The sequence below is a fragment of the Diorhabda sublineata genome, chromosome 3 (genome assembly GCF_026230105.1).
Source record: "Diorhabda sublineata isolate icDioSubl1.1 chromosome 3, icDioSubl1.1, whole genome shotgun sequence".
NCBI lineage: Eukaryota > Metazoa > Arthropoda > Insecta > Coleoptera > Chrysomelidae > Diorhabda > Diorhabda sublineata.
Genome location: NC_079476.1, coordinates 15,920,436 through 15,938,263, shown reverse-complemented (window position 1 = coordinate 15,938,263; position 17,828 = coordinate 15,920,436). Strand labels below are relative to the sequence as shown.

Genomic DNA, 17,828 nt, shown 5'->3' with positions numbered 1-17,828 from the left:
TGGTCGTGGGCTAAAATCCCGTTCACGCTGTGGAAAAAATTTTATGTTTTTTTTTGTAAATTTTCACTGCAAATTTCCTCTTCACATTAAAATAAATTTCACAACGGTCTACTCTTTGTTAGAAATTTACATTACTAATGATTAGAGCTTGAAGAAACCTTTTTATTTTCAGCAATAAATCTAACTAAAAAGAGGGGAATAAATATAGTTAAAAAAAAACAGAAAATACGCTTCCATAGCATATGAAACTGAGAAGAGGAAAATGATTATATTTTTTAAAAACTGAGAAGCACGCTTTTAAAGCCGATCAAACTAAAAAACTGGAAATATTTTCTTCTCAAAATAAAACAATAATGAATGAAAAATAATGGTATTGTTGTGAAAAAGGCGTGAAACTTTGTTCCATATTTCTCGTAAATGCGCCCGACGCTTAAAACTTGATAATACCAGTATTTCTAATTCATTATTGCTTTAAGCTTATTTTGAGAAAAAAATATTTTCAATGCTTCGGTTTGATGAGCTTGAAAAGCGTGTTTTTAGTTTTTTAAAACTATATTCATTTTATCAACGTTGTACTGATTAGTTTTGAGAAAATTCGCAAGAGAATAACTCTTAAGATAACGTAGAATTAAAAAAAGTGCAGAAGCTGCTCAGTTTATATTTAATCAGGACATGTGTCATCCTTTTCTACATCAATATACAAGAGGATTTGTGAAATTGATCATAAAATTTAATTGGCTTTAGTGTTTAGACTACTTATTTGGTTTTTTTAAATTTTTTTTGTGATGCAATACACTACTATAAAATATTCGACTGCTATTAGCTAAATTTAGAAATTCCATGATCGGCTTTGGAAAAATCAATTTAGAGATTTGTATCAGTTATTGAACCCTGAACAATATTTTTTTTTAATGCAATGAGTGAATTTCGAACTACATAAATAACCAATGGAAATGACACTTCAGTTGAATTTACAGTGAACAATCAAATCTTATGCAAAATAGATCAACTATAATGACGTATCACATAATAATTTAAACAACTTCTATCAATTTTGACTATTTGAACTGAAATAAGTGGCTAGAACATAATTTATTATATATATTTAAATTCAACTTAATATTTACTATCACTTTGTATTGCATTTAAAGACAGTACCAATTGTTTTCCAATTTTGAATTTCTAAATAAAAATCGCATATCGGGGCATTATTTTCAATGATGAATTACATGATTTAAAGATCAAATATCATGTATGTGTTCATTGTAAATGATTGAAACTTTATATCAGATAATAAGACATTGCATCCACTGTACCAAATGAAAATAAGGAGCAGCTCTAAAAACTTAAGATTCACGTTTCTTGATATTCTAAACCCATTGTCATTATCAACTATCATTCATGTGCACAGTAATACATTTTTTTCCTCTACGATATATACTATTATGTTAGCTTTGGTAAAGCTTTCGTTACTTTCGTTCAAAATGCCGACATCATTTTTGTCTGTGAGTTATGTAATATGTATGCAGAGCAGAGATTTTCTGATCGTTAAAATCCAAGTCATCCAACATTTGGGTCAGTTTTCAATTATTTGCACTTTTGTAAATGACACTTTTCCTAAGGAAAAAACAGAAAACATACGGATGGAGCGCAGGAAGATGAGATATACAGGACACGTAAGTTGAAAACTGAATGTTACTTAATCTAAAGTAAGTAGATTCCTCCAAAAACATCATATGTACCCATATCATATTCAAATGGTTCATAGACTACATCTTAGAGATGAAATCCATAAGCTTAAATTACGTATATGGATTGAAAATCATCAACCAACGCTGTACAAGACTCTATAGACTCTATATTTGCAATAGGAAATAGGAAATATGGGTAACAGGTGGATTTGACGTGAAGGTCCTATTTTATGATCCCCTGATTCAAATCCCGGTGATAACCATATTTGACGACAATTAAAGCAACTAGTTCACACAAAGAATATGTGTTAATAACGGTCAACAATTACTTGGTAGAATTAAACTATTAAAACGATCTTTAGAGTATTCATAATTTAATACAGTAATTATCAATTCCACTCCAGATTCTGCATCAAATTATTTCAATTTTGTTGCAATTATTGTATTTTTTTCAGCTTTTAGTTATGCGTCTTAATTACATAATATCATTTGTTCTAATAATTGCTTTTCGTTATTCTAATTCGTTTATCATTTCAGTACCTACGTCATTATGGTTGTGCTATTTTTGATGAGATTTTATTGTTCTCTGAAATTTGAATAAAAGTGTGAGAACATTGGTTATTCATATAGTTTGAAAATCATTTATCGCATATAAAATAAGGGTGTAATATTCAATACGAATCCCTGAATAGTTTTTTCCAAAGCCAGTCCTGGAATTTCCAATAGCAGTCGAAAGCTTGATAGTAGTTTACTGCATGATTAACTCGTTCAAAAAGTAGCAATTTCAAACTCGCAAATATACATTAATACTAAATATACTCTTTATAACGGGTGGAATAGGAAAATTTATTTCCTATACAATCATTATCATCCAATTTTTAGAAAAGACACCTATAAGTGCATAAACCACATTAACGAATAAATATTACTAATTTTGTAGTTACTGTCTCTGAAGACTAAACAAAACTGCTCAAGCAAATCCGTTCGCAGTTAGTAAAAGACAGTAGAGTCGTGAAAATTCTGCTACCTTCCACTGTCAAATAATCAATTATTGAATTGAAATAAACAAACTTTCTTTGATAATACCATATTCAACAACATTCTTAGATGAACTACGATTAATTGAATGGATCAGTTTCTCAAAACTACATATCTCCAGTACAATTCCCTATTTTTTCACCAGTATCATATAATATGTAGGAAATTTGAAAATTTCATTACAGTTTCCTTATGCATTTGTGAGATCCTTAATCTAGGGTAAAGTGCTCAGAACGAGTAAAAGTATTTATTTTCCTGAGCAATAAACACGGTTTACGAAGAACTTTTAATGAATCGTCTAAAAATCCGGAATTTAATTCACATTTCGCCGAATCCGTAGATAATCGCGGAGCTGAGAGGATTCCAGGAAAAAAAAAGAAAAAAAAAGGATTCCTTGAATGAATTGCGGAGGAACAGATAAGAACTGAAAATGGCGTCAATTATTCACAATTTGAAAAAACTAGAATTATAACGATATAAGTTTAAATCGATTGTAATTTTAATATCACCGTAAGAAGTTTAAAAAAATTGATAAATGTTGATTCAATATTTCTAATACTTGTATATATACCAACGAAACACAAATATTGAATCCTATCATCAAACATCGTCATTAATAGGTAACAAAATTAAATAATTCTACCCAACTGACCTCATATAAGGCCAACTTAAACACTTGTCATTGTTGGATCAACCTCAGAAACGTAAACTTTTCATCAACAAGCATTGAAAAAACCATTTTTTGACCAAAATACAGAGCAAATAATCCTCAACTTTGTGTTATCCAAGTAACATTTCAGAACCGTACACGTGATTGCTCAAATTTCTCTAGTTTCGTGACATCTCAAAATATACAGACTTGACCTCGTATAACTTGTTTTGATTCCTCAGTATTTTTAGTATAACCACTACAACTTTAACGTACGCTCAAAGGATCTCCGTGTAATTCTGGGAATACGCACACTATAGACTTGAAACTACTGATATAAGGTCTGCAAGGTTTGGTTGGAATAGATTACTTACTCGTATTATTCCCGTTCTGCGTTCTGCGGTTGTTTGTGTATTTTATAGTTGTAAGCAGTTCATACTTAATCACTTCGTCAATTCTAAGCCTTTCTCTCCGTTGAGATGTATTATCACTTCTCCAAAGTTCCCTCAATTTATTATTATCAATTACTTTTCGTCTTCTTCTATTTTATATTTCTTTTCTCTGACGATAACTCAGCTTTCTCACACCATGTTTGTCTTGGTATTAAATTTTGTTTGCTGTGCTTGTTTTGTCAATTCTTCTAACCGCTATTCTACAACATGTGTGTACGGTATTCACTGCTCTTCCTGTATTTTGATATCTATCTGTCATTATACGTCAATTACATAGCTGTCATTTGCGTTTTGTTATTCCAAGTCTGATTCTTTTTTGTTATACCACGTTTTATAGTGACTGACGTTTCATGTCAAGTCACACGGAAATGCTGTCGAAGAGGATAAAAAGTATCCTATGTCCTTCTCCTGGCTCTAAACTACCTCCCTGCCAATTTTCAGCTAAATCGGTTCAGCCGTTCTTGAGTTATAAGTGGAGTAACTAACACGACTTTCTTTTATATATATATATATATATATATATATATATATATATATATATATATATATATATAGAAGATATGATTAGATCGTAATATGAATAAATGCTCTGCAAGCAAGGGAATTATAATAAGAAAAATCTATTTTACTTCGAGGTTCTCGGTAAAATTGGTTTATTTTTTATTTCCTATTATTACATCACTAGATTTCAACATGTTGAAATGGTTGATGATTTAATTTTTGTGAAAACACACTTTTTGTAACTAGCACAAAATTTTCCCAATTCAAATAACTTCCCTCTTCTATACAAATATGGATTCTCGTTGGGTTGTTCCCAGAGGATCAACTTTATTGTAGGGTTTCTCTGAAGGAAAAATGCAATTGGTATGGGATAAGCATACCGCAATAGAGTGCCAATTTATGTTTGAACTTTGAATCGTTTGTTATCTTTAACGATTTCGGAATTTCTGCCTTCATATATTTGAATGTACCGAAACGAAATACTCTTCTTCACTAAATATTTATTGAATATCATGAAACTAACATGATAAATTTCTAAACTGTAGTAAATTATCATTTTATGTGGTTTGATGGTATATCTAGTGCGCTTAAATAATATGTGTATTATAGAATAAGTTTGGAGAAAACATTGGATGTCTCTTCATAGACATTTCTGAACATCTATTTTCATGCTGGTAATCCTCATAAGCATTCCTGAACAGCTATTTCCATGATGGTGATCAACTTCATATTGTACATTCAGTTTCAGTTCGCAGGTTGACTTTGTTGTTTGTATCTATCCATGCTTGTCAATCATACTTCTTACACTTGGATGATACTCATGGGTCAATTTCAAAAATTTTACTTCGAATTGAATAACTGTCATTTATAAGAGAGACTTGTTTAAAGTGGATTAAAGATTATGTTGCAAAATAAAAAAATATTATGAAAATAACGTGCTTGTTTCTTTGTTAGATTGGAAATTCTTCAGATAACTCTTGAAAGGCTATGTGATGAGAAAAGGAGAGAACAAATTAATACGGAAGATGTTTGAAGTAGAGTAGAGGAGGAGCTGCTCAGAAAAATTTGAGATGGCGTGTAAAAATAGAAAAATAAGTTAGCAGGAAATGTACCAACAGACCAGGATAGAAAAGAATGCAAATAGTTGTGGAAAAGGGCACTCTCATTATGATTCAACCCCAACCTAAATGAAAGAAAGGCATCGGGATCCAATGAAGTGCAGTGAGTAGTAACTTTAGGAGCAAGATTTCATACTTGATGAAAATTTGTCCAAATTAAAGAAGGTTAAATCCAACTATATATCGATTTGACATGAAATGACTAATCTTAAAACTACTTCATTTTGAAATGCATTCGCTCTGAATTACAGTATGGTGAAAAGGAAAGAAATGAATTTCCTATTTCGTGAACCGCCAACCTCAATCGCGTCAATTATGATTACATATACATACATATATTATTACAATAAATTGGATATTGTAATATTCATTAAATACAACGAAATCTGAATTCAGTGCTCAAATTTGTCATCTTCAACTAAAAAACAATGAGAAAGACGAGCCGTGAACTTTTCTCTAACCTTCTCTATAACTTACGAAACTATTTGTGTAACCTCAATACGTATCCTATCTCTCAATCTTTGATATACTGTGGTCTATTTTGATACACTTTACTTTTAAAGTATCACACAAATAGTATTCAATATCTTGGTAGCCATTCTATTGTTCCTCTTCGACCTATCCACCGATTTGCTGTAGCTATAAATCATTTTTATTTAGATACAACCGGTTCAACTCGGGGAGTAAGAAGTTTTGAAGACATTCTAAATATTGAGATTTTTAGAAAAAGTATGGTCCAATAATCTTATCATCTATTATTGGTATGATAAGGATTCTAGAGCCAATCAAGCTAGAAAGCCTTCACAAACCAATAGACAAAATACATGCTAGACAAAGATACCTCCTTCGAAGCGATAATTAACAACCTCCAGTCATGAGTCAACAAAAATCTTTGTGAGTTCGGAATGTATCTCACACAGACGGTTCAAAGCTAGCACAAGAAGCTGGGCTGGGCATTTACAAACAAAACTGCAAGCTCTTCATATCTCTAGGAACTTCACTCACATTTTTCAGGTAGAGTTGCTAGCAATAAACAAATGTGTTCAAGAATGTTTTGTTAAAAACCTCTCTAAAATAGCCAAGAGGCTTTAAAGATCCTGTAAGCTGTTGTGTGTATATCCAACAAAAACAAAGTAACCCTAATTTGACTTCCAGGCCACCAGGCAATCGAAAAGATTCATAACCCTATTAGCTGATACCATATATCTGAAGAACTTCTCGTGATGATTAGAAACGAAATGAAACTGGTAATCGGTCTTCTGGCAGGTTACTGCCTCTTCAAATACACTATCAGATAATGGCTATGACATAGGAAAATAACTGCAGATTTTGCGAGCAAGCCATAGAAACATCAGAGCATTTACTCTGCTAATGTCTTGCTCATTTCGCTAAAAGACTCAAGTAACTTAAAGTAGTACTACTAGGAAAGTGGGACATTAGAACCCTCCTTTTGGAGAAGTCCATGTATTTTGGAAGCAGAACAATAGGATGTGTACAAAATATCTTTTAGGTGTATGTTTAGAGTAGTTGTAAAGCCAAAACGATTTCCTAAAACAATCTACAATCTACGGTACTCTGGTATCTTGTGTGAATTTATCGTAGCCCAGTACCGATAAGTTTGACGATTGACATGACCGTTTAGTAGATATGTAACTTCATCAAAGAAAAGAGCTATCGGATTTCTGTTACTTGTTGTTTCACTAAGTTCAATTTGTCAATCAAAATCATCTTCCATTAGTTCTTGTACTAAAACTTACTTTTTGGGGATGCCACTTTTCCATCTCTAGCTGTCTAAAAACGGTTGAATGGTCTATGTCATTATCTAATGCTACTTGCCGTGAACTAATATGGGAATAATCTTGAAAAGCTAACAAAGCATTTAGTTGTTTGTTTTCAGATATTGGTTCTCCACTGCTTCTAGAGAAGTTTCGATATGATCCAATCATCTGAATTTATCTCAATTCTCCACACAGTGGATTATCAAATTGGTTCTCGGTTAGGGTATCTATCATTTAATAACATACATACTTTTTTCTGTGCGTGTTTTATCTCCACAACTAATTATTATCAGAATTTCAAATCTTTGCGTCTTACTCAGCTTCATATTGATAGATACAAAGACTTTTTGATTACATCTACTACAATTAATCACTTGACGGAAAGTCAATTAAGTTTCGATGGTCAAGTATAAATATTGATGTTGATAAGGTAATTACATAATATTTGTAATAATACACAAATCAATCACCATACAAATTGATAGAACATAAATAGTTACTAAAAAGACCTTCCAAATAACACTCGAAGATTCTTGTCGATACCCATGTAAAATGACTTCCTGAATCAAATATTCCTAATCACTAACCCTCCCTCAACCCTCCCTTATTTTTCACATATTTAAGTTTCTAGCCATTCAATGTCCGAAAGCAAATAATAAAATTTATAGCAAAGTGTATGACAACAATGTTACTAAAGAGTTCATAGAAACTATAATGAAATACCAATATATAAGAACATTGATAAAATATACGAAGACGTACGAAAATATCACCAAAATCTTTGAAATTGTTGATGAAATTAGTTATCATGATAATAAATGGAAACTTAAAAGTTGTTGCCCTAGTCACGGGCTTACAATCAGGATTCACAAAATATTGCCGCTTCCTTTATGAATGGGACAGCCGAGCTCGAGATAAAGATTACACCGTACGGAACTGGTCTCTGCGAGAAAATTTTAGCTCTGATCAAAAATATATCTCCCCCGATCTTTTGGAAAATATTTACTTGCCACCTTTGCACATCAAACTTGGATTGATCAAACAGTTTGTTAAAACAATGTACAGGTGACAATTTTTGGAAACTAAATTTCCTCGTTTTCTCTGGAAGCTGAATCAAGGAGTTTTTGTGGATCCCCAGATAAGACAAAATTTTCAAGCTACGACGTTTATTGAACACCTAAATAAAGAAAAAACGTGCTCGGCTTGCATTCTAAAACGCAAAAGAGAACAAGTCTGCTAAATTACACTCCTTCAAGTCGCATTGGACTTTTTTTCTGAAAATTTAGGAGCAATTTCCGATGAACACGGAGAACGGTTCCATCAAGACATCGCTAAGATGGAGAAGAGATTTTCAGGAACGTGGAATGCATGTTGGCGGAGTATTGCTGGTTTTTAGAAAAAGACAAGGTATAAAAGGAAAGTAAGCACCAAATAATAGTAGATATCTCCATAATTTATAATTATTTTGGATAAAATGGTTCTTTTCATCTCTTCAAATTAAATCAATGTCAAAAGTTGATTATTATTATTGAAAAGTGGTAAATATACTGGCCCGAAAATGATGGGTTATAACAGCAGTTATATTTGGATTCAGGACGTCATTTTACATAAGAATCTCTAAAAATAATTTCGGGGTTGGATTAAAATTTTTTGCAGACCAATGTAATGTATTACAAAACCCATAGATGACGACATACTGTCGCCAAAAGTCGCCATACTGTATACTAATCAAATGATATAATGAGATTATTTCACTTGAGTATTCTTATTTGAAAACTTATCAATTCATAATTACCGAGGTACTCTAGCATGCATTATATAATGCGAAATGCATAGAATGAGTTGTTATCTTATTGGAACACTGAAGTTGAGTCTATTAGTACATAGTATCGCAACAAATTATACAAACCATTAGCCGAAGTAGACGGAACCATGATAAGAGCGAGTTGTGGGGCTGCCTCCTGTATATCGACCTCTTTCGATGAAGTGTACAAAGTAAACATTGTTGCCAAACATCGCAGTTTAAGTTTGCCGTTCCTGAAGAGATTGGGAGTAACTCTAATGGAGATCGTTGACAGAATTGTTTCCAAGCCTGGTAATGCATCGAAGTGGATGATTGTGTTGTCGATCTGGACGTCGTTGGATGGATGCATCTGCGGACAACATGAGGATTTAGTTATAGGTCATTTGTGAATCGATTTTGGAACGAATCGCTTTGCGGCTCAAATCAAATGGAATGCGGTTGCTGATTTTATTTACAAAACTCTGCTTTTGATATATGAAAACTGTTTTGTAACATCGAAAGGTCAATAAGCACCGAATAAACTGGGATAATATTTATTCATATTATACAAGGTGACAAAATTTTTATGTTTCTGATATATAATTCTAAAATAACAGAATATAATTTAATGAAATAGTGATTGTTACTGTAGTATACGAGAATATATCTATTAATTAGAAAGTTCAAAATTGCATTTTTGTGAGCTCAGACAGTTTTGAAATTGGTTTAAAGTTTCTGGGTGTTCTTGCCTTTGGAGAATATAACCAAATCATCAGCTTATAATCTGCATTTAACTACTTCCGAATAATGGTTAGATATATTAAAAATAGCAATACAAAAAGTGTTGTACTAATGGAAGATCCTTGAGGATTTCTATGATTTTTTTAAGTTTGAAATAGTGTTATGGTACAAGGAGAAGAACGAATTGGTAATGTTGAGTGTAGAGAATGTATTGCTGAAAGATCATGTTTGTATAAGTTTTTCGTAGTTTCTTGATGTTTTGTACAGATACTGTCCTGCTGGGAACCGTAAGAGACCCAAGAGACCCCAATGTTCTCATTTATCTAAAGTTTACCAATGCAGCTCTCTGAAGCTGAGAGATATAAACAAGTTACACCTAGCGTTTTATGACCGAACTGATAAACAATTTCATGATGCTTTCATCCTAAAAAACGTAAAGCCTCTCCCCGTCAAACGTCGTCGAAGTGTCGTGTGAACCAAAAACTATGAGCGTAAATTATTTTATTCAAATATCCTCTAAGAATGTACCTGTATGCCGATAGGTATTCCTGGATATATTAGGAATAATGAAACACCGAGTCAATACAGTCGTGAAAAATTTTAAGATTGATGGTACTATTCCAAAAAAGAAGAGGAAGGGAGATCGAAAATCACGTCTATATGATAATAAAATGGATGTTGTGATTACTTTCGTAAAATCGTTCAGGTGCATTGAATCCCATTATTGTCGCGGTAAGACTTCTTTGAGACATCAAAAAAAGATATATAAAAAATATGTAGCTGTTGTTTATGTTTCAATATTGGTTGACACGGCATGCCTCTAAGAACCTAAAGAAGGAGGAGGTAATTTTTTCCATTTCTGGACATTCGTTTATCCCTCCAGATAGGGTTTCCGCTCAAATTGAAAGATGTTGAAGAGAATAGAGACTCTCGTTGATTCTGAAGCTCATGAAAGCATTTTAGCTAAAATTTGAACAGTGTTTAGACCTTGAAGTGACTTCGACCACAATTGGGAGCAAGCCAGTAATGTATTCATCAAACCACCTTCACAATGTCATTGCAAATTCGTCCCGACGAAAAAATTTTTTATAACAAAAAACAAAGATAAATCTATAGTGCAAGTGAAGATATGAGCCAGAAAGTTAGTGGTGAAGAGCAAAAGAAATATTATGTGAAGCAGGCTTGATGCTGTAAGGAGCCCCCAAAACTTCGTGATGCCAAAAAATTAGTGACAAAACATTATGGACCAGATTGGGAAAAAGACAACCGATTAATTTTTTACTGAAACATTTTGGCTGACTTGAGTGGTAATGAGAAAGTTTACGAGGAAAGAGATGACGAATTCTTGGAGAATAATGAAGTCATCATGTGCGAGCCTGAGGAAGACGATTTAGCCGCTCAAGTGTAAAGTTTCGTTTCAACTATATTACTCGTATATCAAATATATAAAATTCTCGTGTCGCGGTGTTTGTAATTGAATTCCTCCGAAACGGCCTGACCAATTCTCATGAAATTTTGTGTGTATATCGGGTAGGTCTGAGAATCGAACAAGATCTATTTTGTATCCTCCTAAATGTCAAGGGTGGTCCCTTTCTTTATTTTTTAGATAAATTTTGTTTTAATTATAAACTTTAATTTTTTTGGCAAGATTTTTATTTTTTTTTGTCATGACCGTGAATGGAAAAATTCACATTACTCTCAATTATTCACCCTTCTACGATCAACCCCTATTTTTGCGTCGTGATTTTTTATTTCATCCACAGATCCGCAATATGAGTACAAGCTGAAAATCGAATATAATAATTATAGTACAATAAATTCTTATTTACAATATCAATTTCCTTTTCGTATCGATCGTAGCAGTGACTGTTGTATGTATCATTTTGAGTTCTCTTTACAACTCTCATATTAATTTTACTCTCATCGTGAATTTCTCATTAATTTCCAGTGCAATGATTATTTAATATCTCCATAACCTTTTCTGTTATGGAGATGAATGGTTTTGCAACCTCACGACACAATTAATGGATGAGATTTTTATGCATGTTTTCAACATTTTGTGCATATTTTTGTTGAATAATTTGCAATTTATGAGCATATTTTGAGAATATCCATTTGCATATCTGGATTTTTCTCTAGTCACAATATAATATGAATTTTTCCAATAACAAGTGTGGTTGTTATCTACATGATTTCTTTAGAACACAGAAACTTTCATAACGTTTGATACTGAGATAAGTGAGAATCATCTTTTTATTCTTTATAATGTTTCTTAATAATTATCATTTTCGAATAATATTCTAATGCCATTTTCATAACAAAAATTGCTATAAAAAAGATATAATTTCAAACTAAAGGCCCGACTTCGTTTATAAGAGGACTCCACTTGGGTTTGAACGATTTTGATATCATCTAAACGGTTACTCCACAATGTTTCAATCCCGAAAATAGTAAATGTTGGATTTATACAGATTAAAACCCTGAATTATTAAAACAAATGTGTTCCTGTGGAATAAACCCGTTAAGCCTCATATTCAATTCATAGAGAATCGTGTCCTACAGTTTAAGTGTTCCACTGAGGATATTGAACAAGTGAAGCGTATGGATTCCAACTCATTCGTAATAATTGTTAGGAAATGGTTTTCTTAGCAAGAATATGTGATTTCATGCATAACGAGGACATCGACATGCTTTTTATTAATTCTTATAATGCATAAGCATTTCTTTTACACATTTGTCTATCTAATACTATATAACTTGAGTGATATTTTCAAACAAATAATTTGTAATAGACAATAACCTATTTCAATACCTCATCCTTTGTCGTGTTACCGACATCAATTTTCATCAATTATGTTTCACACCTCTGTTATATTGGCGGTGGCAAGTACGATCTTTGGATTAACACCATCGCTACTAGGGTTACTATTAATTGGTAATGTATGTAGAGATTCCTATTAAGCAATATTAAACGGTCGTTTGCTGATTAAACGATTATAGTACTGTTGAATATGAACATTTTTTTATTGTCTGTTGGTAATAATGTTGACAATACCGTACCCTCCAGGTTAAAAATCTCAATAAAAACATAACAATTTGGCGTTTTATAAATCGCATAATTCATAATACAACTTTTTATCAAAACAAAATGAAAAACATTTGAGATATTTCAAAGACTTTATTATCGAGATGAAGTACATTCAAAACATTTATGAATGGAACTCGACTTCGCTCATATGGCCACCGCGAGCACGTTCGCAGCGGTTGATTCATTGGACCCAATTTTCCATGACTCGGCTACACATTTCGGCCGAAACGGCTGCTATTTCGCCTTCAATGTTGGCTTTGAGCTTTTCCAACGTCGTCGGCTTATTAGCATAGACCAATGACTTGACGTAGCACCAAAGAAAAAAATCTAGAAGCGTTAAATCGCACCAACGATACGGCCAATCTATTGGTCCATTTATTGAGATAACACGCTCAGCTAACTTGTTTTTCAATAAATCGATTGTAACGTGTGCTGTGTGGCTTGTGGCACCGTCCTATTGAAACCACATGCTGTCAAGTCCGCACCAAACAGTTTTCTTTTGTGAATGAAGTGGTTTTTGATTAGGCACATGTAGATTTCCACCCACTCAATATCGCATATTTTGTTTATTGACAAACCCATTGAGCCATAAATGATCTTCGTCACTGAAGATTATTTTGCGATGAAATTGATCATCTTTTCCAGAGTCCAATCGGAGAACGTCGCTTCGAATTGTCCATCGGCTTCAATTCTTGAGTGAGTCTGATCTTGTACGGGTGTAAAGTAAGATCCTTACGCAAAACTCGCCATAAAGTGGTCTTGGCGATGCCCAACTCTTGAGAACGCCGAGGAATTGACTGATTTGGATTATTTATTACGGACGTTCCAACGGCAGCGATATTTTACACACTTTAACCAACCGCTAGTCTCACTAGCACGGCAATAACTGATAGCGTCAGTTCGATGTTTAGTGAAAAGATGCGTTCACAAACTAAATTCAAAATTGTCAAGTCCCTATTGGAACACCCATACTAACAGTTTTACCAATAATTGAATTCGTTAACTTTTTGTTTATGTCCATGAACTAAATTCATAGATCACACAAAATAGCTGTGACATTTGATTATGAACACATTGAATACAAAATTGTTTTTTCCCAAGTTATGGGCAAATTAAGAAAACCTCACATGAGCCAAAGTAAATAAAACGTAATTTTTCACATTGTTTCGTTGAACAATACCCTCGTAATCTCCACTGCAGTAGCTGGAATCATCCTCGTAAATTTTTCCTTTAAAAATTGCCGGTTTTATAAAATATTATAGTTTTGACATTTCTTCGTTTTCTTTGGTACACATTATCCCGTTTATCATGTTTTATACTTTAAGCCAGTTTTCTTAATCTCTTATCATTGTCAGAATCATATTATATTTAGTTAATTTTGTTACAACGAGGGCTGCTACTTGAGTTTTGAGATATGGCAACCCTGATGTGAATATGTCAAATCTGAAATTGTCATCATAAAGTGTAACATGTTCGATGGTACTCAGAAAGTGGTGTCATACGAGTGCCATTTGCGTTGTTTATAGATACTTATAGATTTTTGTCAAAAAATGGAATTAAATTACAAACATCCCCATCCGATGATTTTCTACGACTTTCCTCATGAGTTAAACTAACAGCAGTGTGCCGAACAACTCGCTCCGACTTCCAATGATGACGCACTCTCTTGAGTCACTGTGTTACGCTGGTTTTCTGAATACTATCATGGCTGCACTTTTCTACAAGATGAATTTCGCGAAGTTCGTTAAAAAATGGCTGTTGTGCCAGAAATCAACGATGCTGTGCGTGAACTGATATTGCAAAATCGTCATGTAGCATACCGTGAAATTGAGGTATACTTGTGTATTGTTTCTATTAGCATACATTTAATATTGCAAGAAAAAAGAAAAGAATTGGCCGCGTTGGATAACGCATAATTTTACAATCGCTCAAAACATTCAATCGCAGTACTTCAAAAGAAGTAGGATAGTGACAGGTGACGCACCATGAATCTATGCATATGATTCAGAAACTAAACAATAATCGATTGTATGAGTCTTTCAAGACGAGCCACATCCAACAAAAGCTCGTGCACAAAGCACTTCAAATGGTCATCTGATTCTTAGGAATAACTGGAAATTTTGCAACCGTTCCATTAGAGTAAAGTAGAACGGTCAATTCTAAATAGTACAGGAGCGTTTGATTGCCAGAAGAAAAAATCAGGGAAACTATTCGCAGAAGACGAATCATTCTCCACCATGACAATGCGAGCTATCATAAATCAGTTTAAACAACAAAGTTTTTGAACAGTCAGAACATCGAATTGATGGGCCATTCACCGTACAGTCCTTGTTTGACACTCAATGATTTCTTCTTATTTCCGCAGATCAAAATTGAATTGCGAGGTCAATGTCAACGTACCTCAATCTGAATGGAAAAATGCTTCGACAATTGGTTCATTTGGAGAATATTTTGAGAAACTATGAAGCCTATATATTTATTACATTTTTCTATCTCAAATTTCAAGTAGCATTCCTCGTATGTTTGTTTCCGTTCTTATTTTCAATGTATCTCATTCGTCACAATAGAATAACGTTTACTCTGGAGTATCCATAGTGACGCATTAAACTCAAGAGTTCTCTGACTTATAGAGATTTTTCGTGTAGGATCCGTGTCCTGTGAGAATTTAGATTAAGAAGTAATTTAACCTACCGTTCAAATATTGTCCCTTAGTTACATTTCTATATCCATCATGTTTGACACGCTTTGCATGTTGTCTGTTTTACGAAAGAAATATACCTCTATTTGGTCTCCAGTTGCTTTTAAAATTTGACTTAGTTCTTCAACAAAGAGTCCAATAAATCGAAACTAGATAAATATGAAAGTATTGCTGTAATATTAGTTCTTCTGACCGACATAATATGAAAAAATGATAAGAATACTTGGAAAACTATTATTAAAAGTGGATAATATTGGCTTAAAAAAATCGATAAGGTTGGTACATCCGCAGCCAAATATATCTATTACTTCTTCCTTCTGTAGTAGGGAGTGTTTACTACAGCTCTCTGCCAAATCAAAGGCTGACCCTATCATGTGTTTATAGATGTGTCTGGATGAGAAGAACTTTGTTTCCTTTACCCAACTCATTTCATCATTCTAAATATTCCAATCATTTGCATCTACGTAACAGTCGATTAGGATTGATATATCTTTTTCCAGTAGTCTCAGCCAAAATTGAATCGTGCTGATTGCTAAAACTTCCACTTAAAATGAGAATGATATCCTATCATTTGGCGTATTCAGTTTAAACTCATAAACACGAATCTCTTAACGTATTATCTCCTATTTATCATCTTCGTCACCTACTGGGAATATCAACAATTGGATTTTTGCTTTACTCCTAAAGACGATTCTCTTTATTTGAAATCTGCCTTCAATCTTGAACGCGATAACATATTTTTGTCACCGTAAACAGCCTCTATTCTATTTTTAATTTGTTTTGGTTTTAATTTTTCTTCAGTCAAAAGTCGAAGCAGCAAGTTGGAACTTGCAAGAATCGTCTTCAGCGATTGGTTTCCCAATTTTTTTCACTTCCATCAAATAAATGCATAAAAAATTGAGCAATTTATGTTGCTCTAATAGAACGGTGGCCATATGTCCAGTTATTTCAAGCACTGCGATTGATTTTCTTCTTTGCACAAATCAACACGGTCTTTTTTGTGGGTGTCTGATTATGCGGTAAGCAGCCCGAACAAATTTTTGACAGCATGGTTGTTTTCTGGCACAACAACCGATTTTGGACGACCTTCAGGAAATTTATCCTATAGCGAAGTGGATCGGAACACTACTGTTAATTCAATCCACGCCTAAAGTCATAGAAAATCTTGAAATAGCACTCGTATGACAACACGTTCTGAGTACGGAAGTTGATGAGCTACTGGATGTTTTATTGACTAAAACTCCCTTATTCGTGTTGCAAGGTGACAATGCATATTATTTGTTGCAAGATCCAATTATACTCGATGTGTAGGTCTCATTCGCATGACGCTTCTTAAAAGTCTTTCAAGAGCATCTTGGTAAAAATGTTTATCAACTGCTTAGCTTCCAGGTAAAAACGATTCGTAAATTGTATGAAAAAATAAATTAGCAATTCATTTGATCCATAACTTGCCCATTCTTACTATTTGAGCCCTAGAAAATTTGCGTACATTATTCCATGCTCTGGAGCTCTGTTTATATATCTTATCAACTTCCATCTACTGCCGTCTTTCTAAGGATGCCTCAAATCGTCTGAATATTTCGACAAGTGACAAAAGCACACTAAAGTTTTGCAATAATTCCTTGTCTAGTTGAGGATCGAATAATAACACTAGTTTCGTTGTCCTTAAGGGACCATCTGATGGCTTCCCGTATAATGATCAAGTTATCATTTGTAACTGATTGAATGATGAGAAGCTTCATTCTGATTGCTGTCTATATCCACCTATTGTAGGTTCTAGGTAGCGAGTTATGCAGTTTTGGATAAAGCATGTCTTTGAATAAAAATATTTATTTCAATTTATTTTTTTTTTGTTCAATTAATTCAATTTGCTACGGGTTATCCTGTATGAAAAAATGAACGCATGGTAGTAATCCAAACGGAAGCCGCTGTTTTTAAGTCTCTAAGAATTTTTGATTGAGTATCACTATTGAAGACCCTCTCTTAATCAATCGATTTTGATGAAAAGTATATCTATCGAGTGATCTGCCTTGACCACCCGCTGCTATCCTGAATCTCTTCATAATTGTTCTTTGAACAAACTTTGATTAATTTCCGTAATCCAACGAATTGGAATCCTATTATATTCGTCAGCGTATTCGTTGTAGTTAGGTCTGCCCTATTGTGGAAAGTTGCTCTGGATGGTTTGGTGAAGGGTAGCGGCGAGTTGAATATTCAAATTGTGTAACTCGAGTTAATTAAATCTTGAAGGGCAAAACCTGATTCTAACGACTATGCTGTATCGTTTGCGA

The 17,828-nt window shown here is 33.3% G+C and overlaps 1 protein-coding gene across 1 annotated transcript in view; it reads right to left on the bottom strand.

The window, feature by feature from the left end:
• The window catches only part of LOC130441447 (uncharacterized), a 189,432-nt gene that overhangs the window by 701 nt on the left and 170,903 nt on the right, over window positions 1–17,828 (bottom strand). The window contains exon 5 of the mRNA XM_056775140.1: window positions 9,137–9,380. Within this exon, the coding sequence (XP_056631118.1) occupies window positions 9,137–9,380 (244 nt within the window). The remainder of the gene's footprint in view (window positions 1–9,136; window positions 9,381–17,828) is intronic.